The sequence below is a fragment of the Thunnus albacares genome, chromosome 18 (genome assembly GCF_914725855.1).
Source record: "Thunnus albacares chromosome 18, fThuAlb1.1, whole genome shotgun sequence".
NCBI classification, from domain to species: Eukaryota; Metazoa; Chordata; class Actinopteri; order Scombriformes; family Scombridae; genus Thunnus; species Thunnus albacares.
Window position 1 is genome coordinate 23,105,760 of NC_058123.1, and position 23,871 is coordinate 23,129,630.

Consider the following 23,871-nt stretch of genomic DNA (forward strand, 5'->3'; position numbering starts at 1 on the left):
TTTATGTCTGCTCGAATTGAAATGTACTCCATGACATAGCACTACTGTCCAAGGTTTAATAATTTCCATGTAGTAACAATCAAAGGGGATTCTAGTCATATAACAGTAGAGACGTTGTTAAAGAGTACATTTAAACCAAACCCGAAAGGTCCACGTTGACTCATAACGATTAAAAATAAAGGCGCAGTATATCATCAGATTTTCCTTTTTATATTTAACATTTTGTCTGCTTTTTGCTGTTTTTCTTTCTTAAATCATCTTGGGTGGAGTCTGTGAGTGGCTGACATATGCTGACCATCCCCGGGAGATTTGTATCTCTGAAATGTCCAGGAGAATTTTTTTCCATCATTCTGGTCAAAACATAAATGTTGTCTTCAGCAAACATAACATATATCATTCTTCTCCCTTTTTTTTTTATAGCTCGCCCCACCCATCTGAGATTGACAGTCAGGCTGCAGTGAATCCCTTCAGACATGTTTTCTTCTTATGCGCTCTAAATCTCCGAGAGAAAACACACGCATGTGCTGTACACACAGACGCACTGTCACACATGCTCCAGCGCACACACATGCACAGAAGTGAAAGGAACAAAAATAAAGGTTTCCCACATCCTGTTTAGAAGGCTCCCTCCGAACCACCGCCAGTATTTGCATTGCGACCACAGACGCTGTATGAAGCCTCGGATTCCTGCACTTATCTAACCAAACTGTGCTTAACCTGGCAGTCTCCATCTACAAACATTCCCTTGATACAACTTTGTTGCCCCTCTGAGCTCTGCTCCACAGCAAACAGGGATCAAATACAGTACAGTGTGGAAGATAGGCACTACATCCTTTTTCAGCAGCTAAATGGATGTTGAGGTCTAGAAACGGTCAACTCAGGGCTGAAACTATTGATTAGTTGCATAATCTAGCATTCTACCAATTATACTGACAGTTAATTGGCAAAGAAAGTGTATTCTTATAGAGCTGGAGTAAATACTAGATAAATGAAATAGGCCATGTCTGTTTTAAAATTAACAATTACTTTAATACAGTCAAAAGATTCTGGACACACTTTCTCATTGAAGTGAATGGGAAGGTGTGTCCAAACTTTTGACTGGTACTGTATATCATCGCAATGTTTACAGTAGAAATATTGTAAAAATCTACATGTATTTGAGTTTTTTTTATCTTAGTGGCATATGCCAGTGAGTGTTGGCATGCTACTGCAGTTCTTATGACACACTGGTTCCACTGACAGATGCTCTTCCCACTGGCAGGTGCATTTTCAAAGTTGCTACAGTATGCCACTGGCTTCTGTCACTGAGGCTAACTAAACTAGCGTTGCTGAATGACATTGCCCTAGTTATTAGTACACATAATGCCGGGTGACCAATCCTATGGAAGCCCAGTTTTAATGATTCAATGAGGGTTGACCTATCTTTAGGCCCTGCAGTGGGTATTAGCTCAGTAGCCCAGCTGTCATCTCTGTTTGTATTGCTCCACTAGTCTAACATATAGTCACTGCTTATATCATCATCAACATCGCCTAAAAAAAAAGAGCAGATACTCAGTTGCTAGTGATATCATAGTTATGTCATGTGGGACTTCTTCTTTCCACATAAATGCTTCAAAAAATTCACATAAAATAATCATAGTTATAACTTGTAAACACACATATCTAAATATACAAAGTTCCTGAAAAAGCAAAAAAAAAAACATGGATGCCTCAAATCTGAATTAATGGATATAGTGCTGTATTGACCATGCATAGTATTTTTATCCCCTCACACACCCGACTGCAACATATACAATACATGAGAACATTTTCAATTTCTACTTTACATCCCACATGATGTGAACACATACCGCCCTTTAACCGCTTCTGCTTCTGCGATAGCTGATAACAACTTTTCTGACGATTTGACTGCCTGACCTTTCTTTCCATCCTTCACTCTGTCAATACACATCATCAGCTCCCGGTACTACAGCTGTTACTGTGTGTTTGCCTTCAAATGAAACAAAAACTATACGGCAGAGAATGCCAATCAAGTATTTGCATCATTAGAATTACTCAAAATCCTCGTGTGACCATGTTGAACCCTTGTTCAGATTTGAGAAAGAGCTCAATAGGGCTTATTTACTGCTTTTTAAGTATCTGTTTGTAAAGGAGAATAGAGATCTAAGCTCAACCGTGGCAACAACAAAATGCCACAGTGTTCCTGAGTGACATGCTGGTACTGGCAGGGACATTAATCAGCCTCATGAGAGAGAATTATTCACCAGTGTGGAGCTGTACAATGGTGGCCACCTAACTTTCAAGCCTCAGCCCAGTCCCCTAACCCCCCCACTACCTCATCAGCATGCATTATTCTTTTTTTGGTGTCTGTTCACATTGGCTGACAAGCTCAGTTTGGTTGGCGTAGCCCGGAGCTTAAACCACATCACACATACAGCGCGCACATTTTCCTCGCTCTCACGCTCCCTCGCTGTCGCACGGGCTGTTAACAGTGTTTTCAGAGTCGGGGAATGTGAAAATATTCAGCGAGAAGCGGGGGGTAAGACTAAAAGAGAAGAGGTGGAGAGAAAGAAGAAGGGGGGGGAGGAGGTGGAGAGGCTTGGAAGTGCGACGCCACACAGACTGCCAACGTTGGCTGACGCGTCCGGCCATCGCGAAAGGTTAACAGGCACCAAGCTCCCCTCTGCCCGATGTGACATGACACTCTCACCGCTCGGTTTGATGTGTCGTTCTTTCACGGTTCACGGACTGGCGGCCGTGGGAGGGAACTTTCACTTTCTGTCGTGTAGGACATCATATAGAGTGGCAGCACAAAGAGGACCCAATTTATTATTTTCTCGATTTTTGCCCCCTTTTGATCTGTCACGCACGCACGAAGGAACTCACAAACACGAGCACGCGCGCACACAACCGTAAACACACATTCATACGCACGCATCCGAATGCTCACACACACAGCATAATGTATTTGCCCCCCCACCCCCCCCCCACCCCCTACCCCCCACCCCGCGGCAGAAATGCATTGTCTCCCTTCAGAGAGGACATTAATAAAGAATGAGTCCTTTTGAAGTCTGGCTGTGGGCTGTCAGATCTGAACTGACATAATCATCCCAGAGAATAACACCTCCTCCCACCTTTTAACATACACTCCCACACATTCAGCCTCACATTCATTCCCTCTGTGCATAAGAAACACTGTAAGAAGATGCTGGACCCAAAGGTGTCCTCGTAACGTGTGATCCAAATGGCCTTTATCCAATTCCTCGAAACACACTGCATCCCCCACACTCACGTAATCCTTTGCAGTTTTTTTTTTTTTTTCCCCAATTATATTCATTTTGGCTGTAATGCAAGGTAGCAACACTTTTGTTTTTTCCCAGCATTCCCTGCGCCCACTTTTCATATCACTTTGAACTGTTTTCTGCACTCACACTACTGTAGCCATTGATAGTATTTGTGCACGTTTTGGATATAATTTACAGTGATCTGCTTGCTCTTCTCCTATTTTGCACCAGTTTGTTACAGCATAAAACATAATTATTATTTTAACACTGATTTGTAACAGTTTTGGAAAGCACAGACACATTATGTCGTCCTGTTTGTTACTGTCGATAGAGGCGTCAGATTATGAAACTCTCCTATGGGTTGTTTAATTTGGAGGACTAATAACAACAAGTAGTATTTGAATGTTTTCACTTGGCTGCTCATATGTACAGTCTTTCTATGTCATGTAACGCGCGGTTTTCCCCCTGCCCAGAGTTGTTATTAATGTACAGTACTAGTGTGAAGCTCAGTCTGGCAGTTCAGTCCCTCTGGTAATATGGAGTACTCCTGTACCCTCCCTATCGCCTTAACACACACTCACACACTCACACACACACATCACAGATTTGATCCTCAGTAACATGCTGTGAATCCTCCCTCCCTTGTGTGATAAAATAGTTACTGTCCTTCACTCCTCTTTCTTTTAGTTTCCATGCCTCCACAGCGTGATCAGAGGGTGAAGGCTTCCTGTCGGGTCACAAGCTCACTTACTGCAAAGCTAGAACTGATGTAACACAGCTGTCATACAAAAGTCTCACAGGGAATTTAACACAGATAAAGGAGTCATTATTTTGTATTTTTGTTCATTTATTTAAATATTTGAATTAAGAGTATTAAAGAGAGTGTCAAAAATGGTTGAGAATTGGATTTTTTTTTTTTTAATTAACTTTTACTTTTTAAAAGGGCAAATAATGAGCAGCTTATTTCCACTTTCTCTCCATTTTATTGTCACTTTTCATTAATAACATCATTTTTTTGAGTTCTCAATGTCGCGGGAGGACCTCATTCTCTCTGAAATGAGGTGATTAATGTGTTCTTGCATCAGAAAGCACAATTATTTTGGGTGCACGGGGACATAAAATCTGTAAAATCATCATGAATCAAAGCTAATATTGATACTGATAGTATGCTCAGCTATAAACATAAACACAAATAGTAATGTTTGCTTGCATTTTGAATATTTTTGAAATGTCAATATCCAAAATACTACATGAACATTCTAATCCATGGATAATGTATTTATCTTCCAGGAGTCCACCAACAAAAAATATATACATACTGTACGTGCAACCACTAGTGCGTTATTAGAAGCCAGTGGACTGCCTCTAGACATGCATACTGTGTCTATAGTATGTCACACCTCTCCATCAATCTGATAGATGAAGTCAGACTTGGTGTGCCCCCCCCCCCCCCCCCCTCCCCTCATACCTCCGGCTCATTTCACACTTTCCAACTTCTTCTCCTCTCTGCCGGGCACGTGTTAGAAGGGAAGATGCTCCTCCTCCTCCTCCCTGCACTGTAGCTTATAGATTGACTTTCTCTCTTGCTCTGACTCTTTGTGCCGGATGCGAGGACATGCTGGGACCACTTGCATCGCTTTGTACGGTAAAAACGTGTAAATTGTTGGTATATCTTTGCAAGACAAAGTATATTTATTTTACCTACTTACTAAACTGCCTCTCACTGTAACGCAGGTTTCCTCTCACTCCCTGAGACTGAGTTCAGATACATTTTAACATCCATTTGTATGCATGCTTGTGACATACAAGCACACTAACACACACATACAACACGTGAACATGCCCATCTGTAGGCGCAGATGGAAACACACTTCCCCTGTCACTGTTTTTCTCACATATACAGTAGGAGCTATACAACCCACACACGCACACTAGAAAAACCTACTTTCCGGTGTTAATTCAGCCCTTTGCTCCGTCGCTCAGGCGCCTCTGACTCTGCTCCTACAGCTGACTTCCTGTGACCCGCGGCTCAATCAGGGCCTGCGCTGTGTTGCTGTTCCCGGTTATGATTGACACATTCTTCATACTTGTGGACAGTCCATGTTGATCCTGTTACATACAGCGTGGACAGGGCCAGAATTCATGTATCCCTGACAGCAGTACAATGAAGGTGTACGTTAAGTCTCTCTGGTCTATGAGTGCAGAGGCAGGAAGGAGCCATGAGGCAGACACCTTGTATTCTGTCTGTTGTTGTTGATCTCATGAATAATGTAAAGGTGAGGAAAAGCAGATTATCTGTGTGGATATTAGAGGATGTCTTAAACCTTGAGCTGCATCAAGGCACTTTTCATATTCAATCTGTCTTATTACCTTCGCTGCGGTTTCCTCGTGCACAGCAGGTTTGATTAATGTCTGAAGCGTACATTTAAGTGTTTGTAGATTTAAACATGTTTGTGCACTCATTGACGTATTATGTGTAATTAATTGAGTCTAATTTAGAGGTTAGCTTTAATACCAAGTCTTTCCCTTCTAAGTGATAAAACTGGTCTAAATGTAATTTAAAGGATCTTTGTTCTTTTATGATGTAATTAGTGATGATTCATGGCCAAAACACCCCTTGTGGTGATTTTGGTCTCTTGTTTGGATGTGGTGTCTAAAATCAAACCGCACTCTTTTAACTTCTTGCACAATCCTCTCCCAGATTATTCAGTTTGTCAGCTTATTGTGAGGATCACCAGTAATTATTTCAGTTCCACATTGCTAAAACCCTCTTCTTTAATTCCCTCCTCTGAAGTGTCATTGAAATTCTGATGAATTGTTATTATTATGTTTTATGTTAATACGGTGCTGATTTCTTAATTCACAATGATTAAGTTCCAGTGAAAGAACCACCAAGTAATGAGTCATTAGGGTTTTGTGAATATTAGTGTCTAGTTTATGGTTGAAATGCTTCTGTGTTTTTTAAGCAATGCGGTTTGAGATTTTAGTCTGAATATTTTATATTTTTTACCTTTTGAAAATAAGTTCTTTCTCACAGTGTATATGAAGTCCTGCCTGGTGATTATAGGCATGGACTCAGTAGCACCGTGCAGGGGGTCAAGCTTTTAAAGACCCCTACAGACATGCATTAAGACATGAGAATACTTAAAACTCTTAAAATTACATTACATTACATTACAAACATTTCACTTTCAGCAGATGAATGTAAAAACAACCTTCTAGTGTCAAACTCTGCACAGTGAAGCTCAAACAGGAACAAGAAAAAAAAAAACATTTTTTTTGAGTGGACGTGGACTTTAAATACTTTTAAGAGTAAGTATTTGACTGACTCAGATGACAGTAAACTTGCAAATTATAGACCTAGATAATGAGATCAGGGTAAGATTTTATAATAACACTAATTATCTATTTATTTGGCTTTTTGTACTCTCTGCTACTGCACTATATCATTAGATGCAGTGATGAGTGGAATGTGTCCCGATAGTCTAGATTGCTGCCTGTTGCCTTGTTCTCCTCTTCATCTGTCAGCAGTATTAGGTGTCCCACAGACAGGGTCTTAATAGTAGTAGAGCGAAGGTGACAGGGCCTCTAATGGAAGCCCTTTGTTCAGTTGTCACTTTCACTGCTCCCATGGAAACATCCTGCTGGCCAATCAGACAAGCCCTCTAGGTAGTGGCTGCTGCGATTCTGTCACTGTAAGACCAAAGGCATCTATCACACTGAACTATCACAAGTTTCTTTCTTTTTTCCCACCCTCCTGCTCTCTTTTTTCTCTTGGTTTCACTCAGCAATCGTTTTACCTATGAGTATATCACAGAAATGCACTTTTTTATATTATGAGTCAGGGGAAATGAGCTTTTGTGTCAAAAAACATGTGAAAGCAAAAACGGTATTTACAGCATTGTCCTTGTATGTGTACAAAACTGAAAGCAAAGCTGAATTGTCGCGGCGTGGAGATATTCTTAACCATTGAATGAAAGGTTTCTTCCTTTTTAAATCCCATGTTTCGGATGCCAGAGTTCCCAACTTATCCCCTCGCTGAAGTGGTTATGAATACCTCCCACCTGACTTTGAATGAGGTGAATATAAAAGTAGCCCCGGCTACATGCATCTCTCCCACTGGATAAACACTGTTGTGTGTGATAAGGGTTTTAGAGAAAAGGGAATATTGGCAGAGTTGAAGGGAAAAGGGAAAAAAAAAAAGATCATCTGTATCTCTGTACTCAGCTGCAGCCAGTTGGAATATAAAGCACCAGTGGGTCGCTGCAGGATTCCTCTTCCAGAAACACTACTTCTGTAAAAGACAGCGGAGCAAGACTTACAGTCAGATGAGAGAAAGTCGCCCACTTGTGTATGAAAAAAGACACCAATAAGCTCTACACTCAGGAGGGGGTTTTGGGGCCAAGAATTTGGAGTGTAATTATATGTGAGCGCCTGCTACAGGCATGAACATATGAAGTGAAAATGATCTTTGTTTATTCAATATTGTGATTAAAAAATATCAATAACGTTGATAAAGAAATGTATTTTTAAATCATTTTCATCTCAAGTCTATAGTACAGATGTGTGTGAATGCACGGATGCACGTTCCCATGAGTATGGGTGTGTAGACTTGTGTTTTTTTTTTATGCTAAGGCTGGATCCTATTTTTACCATAATACAACCGATAGCTGTTGTTTCATATGTTTCTCTCTGGTGAACACCCACGTCTTTCAGTTTGGTGGCTCAAGTTCATAAAGCTGTCTTTCTGTTTTCAAGCACAAGATGACATCACCCGAGTTCCTTTTATAGACTTAACAAAGAACTTCCCATGACAAACAAACTGACCTTTATGTGTAAAATCAGTGGACTAAATTCAGATGTTTGCATGATGTGGGGCTTTGCACCCCTCCCCCCTCCCTCCCCCAACTTCCTTATCTCCTCTAGCACAGGGGTGTGGGCCGACCTCCCTCCCACAGGCCAGCTGGATTACGCATGTTGGTCTAATCCCATTCATTCTCTTAGTTCTCTCTCTCTCTCTCTCCCTGTTAGACTGACATGTACTGGACCATCATGTACCCAAGACACACACACACAAACACACAAACACACACACGCAGGCTAAGGTGCCTGTGTCTGATAAGGACTATGTGGAAGTATTAGCCTCATCAACCCAGCTCCACAACATCATGGGAAATCCCGTTTCCTCCCATGATCCCCAATTTGCCCTTATCACCACAACCTGCTCCTAAACCTTAAACCCTTGTGTCACCTCACGCCCCTCCAACAGCTTTGAGTCAGGGATCATCTCTGATGTACACACCACAGCGGATAAATCCCCAAACCCCTGTCTACGTGTGAGAATGACTTCAGTATACACCACCGTTTTTCAAGGCGAAATTTGAAAAGTTAAAATGCTGAAACAATCGAAAAATGGCTAAATCTTTTCTTCTTCTGCTGCTTGAATTACAGCCATCATCATAACAAGTGGGATCGACACAACCTAGTTGGTTAAAGTCCAGCTTATGATCTTTTACTTTGTGTTTCGGTATTGCCAGTGATATAATTTATTTGTTCTCCCTGACATATGTTTCTGTTATCAGACAACGGAGTATAGAATTGTGATTCACAACATTCCCCTTTTTCCTGAATACAGCATGTCCTCCTACAGTAATGAGATTAAAAAACAGACTAAAGGGAGGAAGCATAAACTACTCAACAGCTCTGCAGCCCGAGAGGCAGATACCGAGCCACGCTTCAAATAACTCATCCTCTGTAACTTGTGCGAAGGCAAATGACAGCTCTCACCACCAGAACACTCTGTTCAGTGAAATTAAACTTATTTAAAGACGGGACAAAGTTCACCACGATCTCTTTTTACATAAGAGGTAATGATAGAATGTAAACTCATCGGGTCATGAGGGACACAGCCCATGTGTCAAGACTTCAGTGTAATTATAATACTGATGAATGCCTTCTGTTGAACCGTGTTTTTATAAATTGTACATTAAGTTCTCCTCATGATTGCCAGACTTTTAATCCAGTTTGTCAATCAGAGAGTTGACCTGTGGCTCGCCGTTTATTCCAAGCCACAACATTGGGCTTTTACATACTTATTGTCCAGTGAGATTTGAGAGAAATCATACTGTTTTGTTTCACGTGTTTTGCTTGTCATAACAGCATTTTTTTTTGTGTGTGTGTGTGTGTGTGTGTGTGCTGTGTTGGCCCACCGCAGATGAAAAATGGGGAGGAAAGGCTATGTAATAACTAATGGATTGGCTGAAAGCAACAGCTGTTTGCAGCTGAACTCTGAGCCAGACAGTGTTGTATGGCAACCTCACCGGAACTGCTCTGCAAACAGTTAGCAGACACAACAGATTATAGGCCTGACAAGCCTAAAAACTGCTTCAACTTCAGAATGTTCACACACCAACGCACAGACAGACATGAGGCAAGACATGCATAGACTTCTGTGCAAATACTCATATGCTAGGGCATGCACATAATAATCATTGACAAATGCATGTGCCACACATACTATATGTAGAAACTACAAGATAAAAGAGAGAATGTTGAATGTGTCTTTCTCCCCTCAAGATAAAGAAATGGGCAGATTTAGCTGTTTTCACCTTGTTTTAATTGATCCCCGATGTTTTATTGTACAGCACTTTGGTCAACTGTGGTTGTTTTTAAATGTGCCTTATAAATAAACTTGATTTGATTTGATTTTCCATGATTTGTTCTTGATGAAGAAAGATATATTTTCCCTCTGCTTCCTTGTGAGGAGCAATGTCAGTGAATTTGCTAGTGAACTACAGTAATAACAATGTTTAACATAACAGAGATAGTTTGTAACCTTTGCAAATTTTTAATGTATTAAAAGTATAAACCATCTTCCTACTTTATACAGTAATCTCCAGTACAGACCGACAAGCACTGGGGTTTTTGAGAATGATACCAATATTGATATTTGAGAATTGTGAAAATGCTGTCAGTAAAGCATTTGTGGTTGTATTTGACTGCTCTACATGCCAAAGCAGATGTATTTCTGATAACCCTATATTGGTTGATGATAGCCTGTTGATGTATTGGTCGCATCTCAACCGCAGATCTAAGTTTCCTCCTAGAGCAATAGAGCACTGAAGCCATATTTTAATCATTTTGGATCCCAATTGCTCACATTTTGTCAGTGATTCAGACTTAATCGACACATTTTGCTCGACTGCACAACATCGCCTCTCAGTGTCTTCCTTACAGCTGTTCGTATTCCGAGGCTGGACATAACCACAAGTGACACTTCAGCATTATTCTTACAAACACATTATGTGTTCATTGTTTACCCTGTGAGCGCCTTTATACGTGCCGCTGATTGAAATGTCAATGGTGGTCCAGCAAATTGGACGGTTCACAGCCTAAGAACAGCTGATGAAAGACTTTGAAACATGGCATGACACTCTGGAAATTTTCATCACAGCAGGAGGTTCAGTCTTTCTTGCATGCAAATGTCAAACACATGTTTGGGAAGAGGCGAACCCCCCCCCCCCCCTCCACCTCCCAAAAAAAAAAACCAAAAAAAAAAACAGGGCCAACCAAAACACTGATGCAGTCACAGACAAATGTGTTGTAGCGGAGCCTTTAGCACTTGGCGGAGGGGTGTGATTTCTCTCAGCAGTGTGTTGAGATCATGAGTAATAGTACGGGGATTTGACCTGCTGTTTTGCTGGAGAAGCAGCAGTGTCTGATCTTTGCTCATTTCTTACTGCAAGATAACCTGCAGCCAAAGACCAAAGACGCTCTTGAAGTGACTACCCACCCGGTGTAATGAAAATGTGCCCTATAGATGCAATTTTTTTTTTTTTCTTTTGTTGGCTCAGCTCTCACTTTCAATCACAGTTGCGTTTGCTGCTCATTGCGAGGTCATTTCATGCATTGACTTCTGCCTCTGTGTGTGTTTTTTTGTGTGTGTGTGAAAGGCATCAGCTCAGTAGGGCTTAAGAGTTCATCTACAGTGGAAGGGCTGCTCCGCATCACTCGTCCACACTGTTTGCTGTTTTGTCAGCTGCCACCGTGTCCCTAAAGAGCTGTTTTGTTCTAGCACGTGTAAATGCGGGCGTCATCCGCGATTTGCTGAGTGCAAAGTTGTCCTGCTGCCATCGTGCTCGCCATGACACCCTTCCAGGCGGGTCAGGCGTTATACTATATGCCTGCAGGATGAGATTAAGAGACAGACTAAAATGTGAGAAAACGGGGAAGACGGGTTTATCTACTCACCTCTCCCGCTCAACCCTTTGGGCTCCGAGTGATCCAGGCGTCCTTCAGTCACACGCTTATCATAACCTTAAGAGCCTTCTGTTAACCTTTAAGTGAACTCCCACCTAAAGAATCCTCAGAAGATTATTTTGACATTCATTAGACGCACACATACACACATCAACGCTTTGTCTCGGTCCAACAAAGACATTCAACCTCACACGTTTAACCTTCTATGAACCAACTAAGGCTGACTCATTTCATGTGCCCTTTTTTTACTCTATAAAATGTCAAAAAATCTGTGAAAAATGCACTTTATCAGTTTCAAGAGATCAAGGTGATGTCTTCAAATTGCCTTTTTATGTCAGACCAACAGTTCAAACCCCACAAATATTCTATTTATAATGATCAACAGAGAAAAGCTACAAATCCTCACATTTGAGAAGCTGAAAAAAGAGAGTATTTGACATCGTTGCTTGATGAAAAGCAAATTGAACGACGGGACACTTAGTAGAATTGCCTATTTCAGCACCAGAGTCGTCTGAAACCAACCGCATCCCAACTTTCAACAGTTGTCATAGTGAGAACTTTCTATGCTTGCTCAGCAGAGCTGCCGAGTTTAGGGAGCTTTGTCCGACTCCTGCTGCTGAGTCACCAGATGTCTGCGAGATCTTCTCACTACCCCCCTCACTCTCACATCCTCGCTCAGCCCGGAGCACAAACACTGCCGCAATACTGTCAACACATCTCCTCCTCATTCATTATGAATGGACCGGCTTTGCAACGAATAAGCTGTAAACACAACAATCAGAAGCGATCAGTTACTGTCGCTGCTGAGTGAGGCAGCACCTTTTCATGCCATTGTCGTTTAATCCGGGCCAATTCATAAGGGTTATTAACTCTGCTTGGCTCAGACATCTTGAATGTAGATTTACTCAGAGGTAGTGGTGAGCTATTCAAGCAGAATTTCTGTCAACCTTTTAACTAAACCATTTAGCTTGGTTTATGGTGAAAAGGAATGCCGCACGCAAAGAGAGGTTTAAATCCATGGCATCGCCTGCTGTTCCACATTTTACAGAGCAGTCAGAAAGTATTAAGACTGTGATACATTTTAGTTGTTTGGAGTCTGTACTCATCTAACTCACTGGATGTGAAATCAAATGACTCTGAGGCTAAAGTGCTGACTTAAGCTATAGTTTGAGGGTGTTTACATCCATGTCAGATTCATTTTAGGGGGTCAGAGTAAAAAATGTTTTTGGACAAGTTAACAAACCTGAGGTCCTCATTTTACTGTAAATAGCAATTTGGTGTCAAATGCAGTCAATGACTGTCTGACGTCTTCAGCCCACAGTCACTGACTAACACCTGGTATGTTCTCTACTTATTAGAGCTGGGAAATAAAACAATAACGATAATTATCTCTATAATTTCTCTCAATAGAAATATAACAAAAATTTGATGTTTGATATAATCACACTGAGAGAGAGAAGTCATCACTGACTGCTAAACTAAGTAACTAGCAGATCTGAAAAACTAGCCCTGAAGAGGAAAAAGGACTGAAAAAGGATTTTACTGAATTGTACTCATGCATATTTTATCATTATAATTGTTTTGAATGTTCTACCTCAGATTTGTGAAATGAATTAAAACCACAATTAACAGTCTGGTTTCTTCAACGTTCACTAAGGAGCAAAAATCAGCCTTTGAACTCGATTAATATGAAAATTTTTTATAATGATAATGTTTTTGGCCATATCACCCAGCCCTACAAGTCATGCTCCACTAGGCCTTTAATGAAACTCAGCACAAAAAGATATAATCATAGCCAAAACAAAAACAAAACTTTCACTGCACTAACCTTTCTTTACTCCACTGGACGTTTTTTGTCCTCCAACATTTTTCTCTCTCATCCTCATCCTCTTATCTACCCCTTTGACACCTGGATTAACTTCCCTTAAACCCCATCACTACCAGGACCTGTCCTTACCAATATTGCATGGCCCATGGGGTATAATGCACCATCGATCTGTGTGTGTGTGTGTAAGAAAAGTGTACACTCATGCGCAGCAAATGTGAATATATTCAAGCCTGAGTGTGTGCGCTGATACACACATGGGCAAATATCACGTCACACACAGGTGAAGTCACGCCTAAGTGAGCAGGCATGTGTATGGTGATTTGGTATGAAATGGGACAGGTCATGGACATGGTTGCGTTGCACTTGCAGGTGTTGACCAGGCCGATGCGATCTATGGACTACAATTTGCACATATTAGCCACCGTTGCCCTTTTTGCCTCCAAGCAGCACAGGTTCAGATCAAATCAATGATTAAGGTCCTAAAGCTAAACAAGCTTCAAATTGATCCGTAGGCACATAATCACATCGATAATTCATATTGATTGGTTGTAGGAAATGCATGGAAATCTACCCAACTTTTCTGAAAGGCTTAAAAACCTACAGCGTCATTTTGCATTATGGTAAACTAACCCACATTTTCAATCGGTGACCCACAGTAAATCGTAAATCTGTACATTCTGTGTGTGGGCCGCATGCCCTCTGTAGGCTTACTGCCATTTTTCTTTGGCACTAAAAGTAAATGGGGTCTTTGGGTCAGCAGCACTCTTTCTGGCCCTCAGGCCCGCTTGGAGGCTTTTCTTGCCTGGACATACACAGTGAAATCCCCTGTAATCAAGCAGCTGGAAGGTCTGCTTTGAGGGGATTTAGCACAATGTGGCAGGTACCAATCTGACTGCAATCAGGATTCATGCAGGCACCTGATGGCATTCAGCAACTTTAACATGAGCCAATGCTCGGAGAACAATCACAGTCATTCATGCGCTTTCTTGCAGAGCACTCATGGTTTTGTCATACAAAAAGTAGGCAAGGGACCATCAGGGACGTACTGCAGTAAATCACATCCTATTAGATTTGAATGTGTGCCGTCTCAAACTTCCACTTTTCTCCCAGATGATGGAAATGTGTTATAACTTGATCTTCAATTTTTTTTTAATTCCATTTCGGTAGTTTATATTTAATCTAAATTAAATATTTAATTTTTGTCAGTAACTATATAGTTTGCATTGCTTTTATGTTCATGACTATAGATTGTTATTATTCGTTGTCATCAGTACATTTCTGTGATTGACAGCATGTTGCTTTGCTGTAAGCCAAAGTATTACCCAACTGCTGGTTGTACTATCACCATTTCACTTGTAGTTTTGTATGTTTTAATATTTGAATGTGCTTTTTTGTAGTCCTTCTGCTTTGATTTTCCTGCAAAAGAGAGTCAACACATTTTCCTCCTGGATGCCAATAATAAAGTTTAGTTTATGTGAGGGTACAGTACATGAGCATTCTCGCTTTATGGCCTGTTAATATGAGGAAGCATTCTGGACATTTTTGTGTGTGAATCGTGAGCGGAAAAAGAAACATCAAAACAGAGAGAGAGGAAAAAAAAGAGAAGCTGAGACCAAAGGGAGGAAAAAAGACAGAGAATAAGAAAAGGTTTGTGAAAGGCAGAAACTCCTGGAGGCAGTGGGACAGTGAGAGACACACACATGGGCTCAGCCGTCCCTCCTCTGTCTGTCTATTATTGATGTTGGACACGCAGGGTTCCCACTCAGCCATCTGTTCTCAGCTCTCCCACTCTGTGCCCCTTTTTGCTTCATGCATACCACTTTGGCAGGCTGGCATAAACAGACCAATGCTGTCCTATCAAAGTGTGAATACTTCATAAATATATCACACTGAGGGAGTTAGCTGTTGGAGGAGGAACCCAGTAAGAGAAATGAGAAAAGAAAAAAAAAACAACATTGAAGTAATGGGATGAATTTTTCATTATTTGTCCTCTTTGTTGGATGACTTCCAACACATGCATTGATTTGCGGTGCGAGATATAATCATGTCATGACTGCATCAGATATAAGCAGAACTGGCGGTTGGGTGTGTTTTGTGATGGACTGTCAATTGTCCTCCTGTGGATGTTTTCAGATTTTAATCACATCACAGCTCCGCCCTCCGACTGTTAATAGCATATGGCTGCAGGTTTGATTTGATTTGACTCATAACTGATGACCATGCATATTCAGTAAAGCCTGGTTGCCAGGGGAAACCAGGTCCTGTAGGTCTTCTGATTGGATGCGGGATGGTCACATGAGACTTAAATTGGCCCCAGCTGGGACAGAGGCCACATGTGGCGGGTCTGGCGATGTGTAGGGGTGGCGTGTGTTTGCAAACACTTGGCCTTGCCTCACAGCTAATCCGTAGATGCAATCCCCACTCCCTACCCTTCCCTTCCCTACCCTTCCCTACCCTCCCCTGCCCTCCACACACACACACACACGCACATAAACTTGTCATGCAGTAAATGGATCGTAAATGTTGCATGGCAGTCTCATGCAGACACTGAGAGCATCAGTGAAGCTGTCTGACTTTACATGTGTCTTCAATTACATCCTCCTGACTGACAGCAAAGTTCAGATGTGGGTAAGGGCATGGCAGGGGCTGCAGGGTGGTGATTAAGGTAAGATATTGGTTTGGGGCTTTAGAAACCTAAGCTATCACTCCATCGTGTGACTTGTCTTTTCCATATTCCTAGAGGGGTGAAAGAGGCTTTATTCTCTGGCTAGCCCCAGCATTAAGACCCCCCGGGGAGTACGAGATGAGAGGGAAATTAATAATGTGTAGAGACTCAAAGGCTTTGAGTGAACCAAGGGATCAGAAGAGGGTGAAGAGAGTGTATTAGGGGCAGAAAGGGACACAGAAACACAGACAGGGAAGACAGCAGACACAGGAAGTAGGCAACTAAAAAGTGCTTTAAAAAAGCACTTAAAAGTGTGATTCACTGAAGAACTGTTGATAAAAATCTTTTGAGTATCACTTACAGCCTCTTTGCTTGAAAGGTAGCTCTGAGAAGTTTGTAGCCTACTTCTAAATAGATTTTGGGCAGAATATTTCTTAAATACTATCCTGTAATCTGTCCACAGTAAAACTGTACTTCTACATTTAAGAGATAAATAAGAAGTTTTATTGTCATTTCAGGCACTTGTCACATTGTGTTTCTCTGTTTCCCTGAAAACAGATTGCAAATTAGCATTTCTTACCGAAACCAGAGGGAGTCACGGACTGCAAGCGCTCCCAGTTTCGAGACATATTTTTCACATTATGACGTGCGAGTCTAACATGAGCTGAAAAATGAGAACAAACTCCTTAATGTTAAGGAAACTGCAGATTTAATATTAATAGACTTCAGCCTGTGATGTGCGGAAGTCACGCTAGCGCGCTGGCACACTCGTGTCTCATCACCTGTGACCTCTCTGGCACTAAGCCTGCAGCCTCCACTTATCCTTTGAACCCGACGGAGCCAGCTGTGTTTAGCCAGATCTGACCGCAGCGGATCATCTGTCTTATCTGTCTGTCTAATTTAAATTTTTACATTTATATTACGCTTTTTCAGGTGTTTTTAATGTTTAAATCATGTCGTATGTCACTCTGTAGGCCAATAAGATGGAGGAAAAAAAGAGCAAATAATGATGTTGGGGCAGTATGCCATATGTGATCCCTCCCTGCAGCATTGCCAGGTGGGCAGCGTGCCACTCAGTAGCACAATGGGTTTATCCACAGTGATTTATTAAACACCCTAACCACTGGCTAAACAGAGAGCTAAATCACCAGTCTATTGTTCTCCCTCTTTTTCTGTCTTTGACCGTCTCTCCTTCTTTTGTTTCTAGAATATATGTTAAGGAGGTGTGTAATGGTAGACTGGTCCCATATTAGAACCACTAAGCATGAACATGACTGCCTATTACACGGGTCTTTAGCGACACAGAGAAATAACCCCTTATCATCGTGTCGAGCAATAGCCCCGTCGGGTTTTTCCCTCCATAGAGTGTTTAGATGTAAATGAATGTGACATGTACGTACTCCATAACAGTGCTCCATGTAATCTCCCCACTCTCCACAACTTCTTATGTTAAACATGAGAATAGCTTGAATAGAGAGGTTTTGGTCAACAATGCTTCAACGCGAGTACTCCATAGACCTAAAGTGGCGGTCCTCTCATCACAACAGCCTTTAGCATCTGCTCATCTCGAATGTTAAATACCACAAGCGACGAGACGCTGCATTGTGTGTTTAGAGAAGAGGGCGTTTGATGAGAGGCTGTAGATGACACACCTGCCGAGGAAGAGGGGTTGAGATAACAATTTTCTCCTCCCTGTCGAGGAGACATCTGGCATTGCCACGGTGTTGCAAGCCGAAATACACCCAGGAGTGGGTAATGAGGCGTAGGAGACGGGTTTTGTGTTGTGGTGGGTGTGTGTGTGAGTGAATGAGTGTGTGTTTTGGGGTGGTGGTTATCTCATCTTCCTGAACTAGCCTCTGTAGACCTTACAAGCACGCCATCTGTAGTCCTCAAACATAACCAACTAGCGTGTGACTCACATGCAGCATTAAATCAGCTTAAATACAGACATACATTTAACCTTTTTGTACTGAAGAAGCACAAAAGAAGGAGAAGGTTAACAAACTAAAGAATACGGGTAAAACAAGAAAAACATGGGGATGTTTAAATGCGTGACTGCATGTGTAAATTTGTGTGTTGGTGTGTGATCAAACCAAAGTGGCACCCAACCATCCGTGACTGTGCACCACATGTCTCCGGATGTCATCATTAAGGGTGGCCTGCATTATGTTTACACACAGTCCTGCGTGGCCCTGCATACGCCTTAGAGGGGTTGCTAAGAAACACATGAACAGTGTTCGATGTTGAACTCAAATCAACATATATTCTTTTAACTCGTAGCACATACTGTACAACGCAGTTTGATAATGGTTCTTCCTCTGTGGAATATATTACTCTTTTTGTTGATTGTTTCCTCTGTTCTGATCTCTTACTTTTTAGTTACTTTTGTTGTTGATGTGGTGATTGCTGCCTCTGACGATTAGTTTCTTTATAGTCGATTGTTGCCTGTGATGGTTTGTTTTAGTTACTTTTGTAGTTGATTGTTGCCTCGTCTGGTTTATCTTTTAGGTACTTTTATAGTTGATTGTTTCCTCTTCTGGTTTATCTTTTAGGTACTTTTATAGTTGATTGTTGCCTCTGCTCGTTTATCTTTTAGGTACTTTTATAGTCGATTGTTGCCTGTGATGGTTTGTTTTAGTTACTTTTGTAGTTGATTGTTGCCTCGTCTGGTTTATCTTTTAGGTACTTTTATAGTTGATTGTTTCCTCTTCTGGTTTATCTTTTAGGTACTTTTATAGTTGATTGTTGCCTCAGCTGGTTTATCTTTTAGGCACTTTTATAGTTGATTGTTGCCTCTGCTGGTTTATCTTTAAGGTACTTTTATAGTTGATTGTTTCCTCTGCTGGTTTATCTTTAAGGTACTTTTATAGTTGATTGTTGCCTCAGCTGGTTTATCTTCTAGGTACTTTTATAGTTGATTGTTACCTTTGACTGTTTTATTATTCAATAATACAGTATCACAGTATAATAACATTATCAGTAAAACAAGAAAGTTCAAAGAAACCAGAAATAAACATCACAAGTGAAATTATTTTGAAAATGAAAAGGTAAAAAAAATAAAGAATTATGCAATAAACAACAAAAAAACATCAAAAGATGTAGCTGACTGTTTTGTGTGACTGTTTATCTCTTTGTTTATTTCAGGTAATCTCCGCTCTGTCAAGAATCTCCCACCACAGCATTGCACAAATCAAAGGCATCAGGTATGTGTCTAATTTCTTCTAACTCTCTTATTTATCCTTTGAACAGCCGAAGCACTCAAGAGTATCGGTGTCACAGAAACCATTTGCATGAATGTATTCCACATTTACTCGTAGGCCTATATTAAGATGGAGGGGGGGCTATTAACAGCTGCTGCTCATTTAAAAGTCAATTTACATTTTTTGTCAATTAGCTGCAGCTTTTAGCCACTGTTATTTTGCAATGCACAAAATAATCCATAACACATTTCCATCTGTCAATCAAACAGTATTGCAGTACACTTTTTCTGTAGAAATTTAGTAGTACAACGTAAGAGCTGCTGACTGAGTCAGAGTACTACATTGTATGAAGGGTTAGTCATTTTTCTCAGATAAAAGTGACGCTGAGAAAATCCTTCACACTGCACTATCAGGCTTTGAATAGGCTTCTGATTTCTCTTCATTTGCTCAATCTGCTTGGAGCTTGGTGACTCACCGGCGCCACATAAAAAGCCATTTTATCCATCTGAGTAATGAGTTGATGGAGCGCGTCCATTAGGAGCCATGCCAGGAAATGAAGGGAGAAGAGAGAGAGTGACAGAGAGAGCAGGTCCCTTGCCGTTAATAAAGACAACACAACATGCTGACTGCTGGCTAATTTGCTGGCTGTCCACACTGACCATTTTGCTGTGCGGTGTCAAAATCAATGCTCACTTGACCTCAGTGTAAATCACACTCTGAACTTTCTAATCCTGAGTTACTTTCAATTCAGCAATCAGAATATTAATGGAATAGTAAAATATTATTTAATCTAGCTTTATCGCAAAAGGAATATTACAAGTCTAGTTTCCTAAGGCGGCAGCAAAGTGTCTTAGTGATACAACCTTCAACTGAAGGACAAGCACCTCACTACTGAAGGGCCCTTGAGCAAAACTCTGAATTCCTTCACCTCTTAACCTCCTTTGCAGGGAAACAACTGAAAACATATCTGCCTCATGAGGATCAATAAAGTATGGCTTTATTAAGTAAGGTCAAATTTAGCTCCTTGCATTAACAAGAAAACATTGATTAAGGTTATTAAATGGTACACTGAACTACACTCTCTGAAGGGGACGGGTCATCGTGGGAGTTGCATAATTCCATTATAATTACCTTCGCTAAAATGATGTTTCCATACATTATTATCTTGATAGTTAGTTATAGATAATCAGTAATACTTAAATGTCTAGAAAAGCTTAAAATAAAACTTCAGAACAAGAAATGTACAGTATCTACCTTTGTCTGTTATGCTTTTTCTGACAAAAGTTGCCTTCTGTAAATGTATTATTCACTCACCATTATGCTGTTTCCTTCAACTTGCTACAAAAAAATATCTGGCTCTCTAAGCTTGCTGGATGTTCCACTCTCTTCACCAAGCCCTTGTTTACTTCAACTCACTGTCATGTTGTGCAGGGCTGTTATCTTTCAGTTGCCCTGAGAGAGCTGTAAAGAGTTAAACATACAGAATGGCGGATGAAAACACTGAGCTGCAGAGTTAGGTGTTGATTCTCAGTGGTATCAGCAGTAGTGCAGATGTGTGTGTCAATATCTAAAACAACACTCACAGGAGCTTCCAACAATGGGATGTGCAGATATGCAGAGGGATATATGACAGATGCTTGATGAGGTCCAAGGCCATGTCCAGTATGATCTGACAAGGTGCTGCTATTAAACAGAGCACTTACACAACATGGATGTTCACTGACCCTGAATGGCCTTTTTTAAAGGGTATTCTCACCCGCTTCTGTAACTGTGCTTAAGGCAAGGTCAGCTGCATTCATAGGTCCAAGGACCTGTCAGACCTCTTCTGTCTCGCTTCAGAGCCCATGTCAACTGTGTACAGGTCTGACAACAGCTATAACTCATTCAAACACATACCATAGTGAAGTCTAACATAAGATTGCTTTTTCTTTGAATTCTCAGATTTTTTTTTTTCTTTTAGATTTTGCTTGCTTTCGCCACCTGGACCAATCAAATGTTACAAATGTTGAATTTGGCACACATGACATGTGGTTTCTGAAGTGAATTATGAAACAGCAAACCTTCAAGGTCTTCTATGAAGATATAATAATAGAAGTGGCTCTAGTGAAGGCTCAGACCCAGTAGTAGAGGAAAAAGGTGAGCTTCACCTTCACTCAGTTGTGCTTCAATATTCTTTACCCAAAAGAAATTAGGGAATGAAAGACATTCAAACTACTAAACAAAGGGTCACTCCATGTTTTGATAATTTTGTGGTCATTTTGTTTTCAGTAACAACCAACAAATCCCATCAAGTACCTGATTTGGTTTGAATTCAGCTGTGTTTGAATGGAATTTGTTTAATTTCATCCTCCAGATTCAAGATTGTCACATGCACAGCAACGCAGCGGCAACGTTGAAGGCAGTGAAATTTGGCTTCTTCAAGCTCTAGTTCCAATTAGAGTATGAAATACATATTTACAATTGTAAAATCAAACAAAAAAAAGGAGAGAGAGAAGAAGAGAAAGAGAAATAATATATTGGCCATCAGGCATAATGGGACAAATCTTGGTGGGCTGCTGCATTGGTGGGCCAGCGGACTATCAAAAAATCCATAAAGTTTTTATTGGTCCTGTCTGTCTCTTTACTGGCCCTCTCTGTGTGCCTGTCAGTCAGGGTGTGCATGAGAGCCTGCTGCATGCGCATTACGGGACTGGGCTCACTGGCCAATCACAACCAAGATATATACTGTACATAACATATATATTATATTGCACAGGGTGGTTTATATGTCTCTGTACACCATAAAGGGATACTCCAGAGATTTAGTATTGCACTAAAACGTGGCCAATCGAAGCAGCAGAGGCCGAGACAAATAAACTGAACATATTGTGTAAAAATAGTGAGATGTCCCTTTAAGAAGCTAATAGACAAGAAGATACTGGATAAGGGAAATTGGAAAGATCTTTTCCAGCTTTAGCTTCATGTTGGAGGTCTCAATACCCAAACAATTACCCCATAGTCTCATCCATTGAGCTTTAAAATGACCAGAGAGTTCCTCACTGTGTTAAATGTCTGGGTAACTGTGCCACAGGCATGTCCATCGACATTCTGTTGAAACCCATTGATCTCGTCTTGGATGTCTGTTCACTGTGCTGAGGCCTCGATAGTTCACGTCTCTGTCACTGTGTCAGTATGACAGCCCTATTTGGAAATGAGGGCCTTATTTTGGCACACATGACACACATTTGCATGCCCCTCTGCAGATTCAACAGACATAGACTGGACATACAGTAGACTCATTTACACGAAGGCTGTCTTCTGCTTATTGTGTTGTGACAACATGCTCATGCTAAGTCAGCTTGAATTTTAAAGTTTTACAGTTTCAGTGATTATCTGAAATCTCAACTATAGTGTTTTCTTGTAGTCCAGCTACACAACAAAAGCCATATATTTAATGAGTATGGCTGTTATTCAGGCCATCATCTGCTAACTGGATTGATCACAGGAATAGATGTATCAAGATCCGGGTGGCTTACAGCAGTTTCTTTGGGGAATCCCTGCGAGCCGTCTGATTGGTGGAGCTTAATAGGAAGCTTTGCAGACACCATTCAAGGCTGAAGAAACATGTCTGCCTTAGTCTATGTGATTTAGGGAGAATAAATCCAGAAAAGTATGTGTGGATTTACAGGAGACAGTGTGTTATTTTAATGTTCTCCTAAAAAGATGCTACAGTCGGGTGTCAGTTAAATTTAAGGCAGCAAAGGACAAGTGTTGAGACAAGAATTTTAGTGATTATAGCTCTGAATTTTTGTTTTATTTAATTCTGAGTTGCATCCTCATTGTGTCAAGACATGATGTTCCCAACTCCCTGTGTGTCCAGGGAGCTGACCTTGTGTGTTCTCATAGCTTATCTACAGTATAAGCATAGCTGTGTCATCCTCCTGTCCTGTTACTCAACACCCCTTCCCACTGCTTATCTTAATTGTCCTCAGCTAACCCCACTCCTCCACCTTCAACCTAGCTGCGCTTCAGTGTCCTAGTTCATCACCGATCCCTGATGTTTGAGTGTGTGTTGTGGCTCAGGGGATCAGGAGACCTCAGCTATTTTTCATGGATGTATCTATTTTTGTTGATCTGGCACATGAGGATGATGGCCCCATTCTTAATCCCACCTACAAAGCCCTGATTGGATCATGTTGTTTCTCCAACTGTGAAAGCTGTTGTCAAACAGCATAACACCAGACCTATATAAAAAATCACTGAAATAGTAGGAGATGTGGATAGAACCAGCTCACGGTCTTGTATGTAATAAAGATAAAGAAGAAATAATAACAGGCACAGTGTCAAGAATCATCGCCTGATCTCTCGTTTCTCACTTTTCTTGCCTCCCCCCCATTCCCTCATCCCGAGCAGCCACTTTAGGCACAGCTCTTCCCTCTCACGCTGCTGAATAACATCACACACATCAGTATGCAGTTATCACATTGCACATCCACCCCTCATCTTTCACTTATGCCGTTTGAACGCATCGCATGTGCTAATTTTGCACGTAAATGTTGTGAAAATCACTCAGACATGCAAAGATGTTACTTTGTGCACACACACACACAGCCTCTCCAGGCGAGAGCAGCTTTGAAATGAAACTGCAGGGACAGA

The 23,871-nt window shown here is 41.1% G+C and overlaps 1 protein-coding gene across 8 annotated transcripts in view; it reads left to right on the top strand.

Moving 5' to 3' along the window:
• vav2 (vav 2 guanine nucleotide exchange factor) overlaps window positions 1-23,871 on the top strand; it is a 179,853-nt gene that overhangs the window by 110,645 nt on the left and 45,337 nt on the right. For all 8 annotated transcript variants that reach the window (XM_044333364.1, XM_044333366.1, XM_044333361.1 and 5 more), the window contains exon 3: window positions 19,181-19,239. In XM_044333364.1, the coding sequence (XP_044189299.1) occupies window positions 19,181-19,239 (59 nt within the window). The remainder of the gene's footprint in view (window positions 1-19,180; window positions 19,240-23,871) is intronic.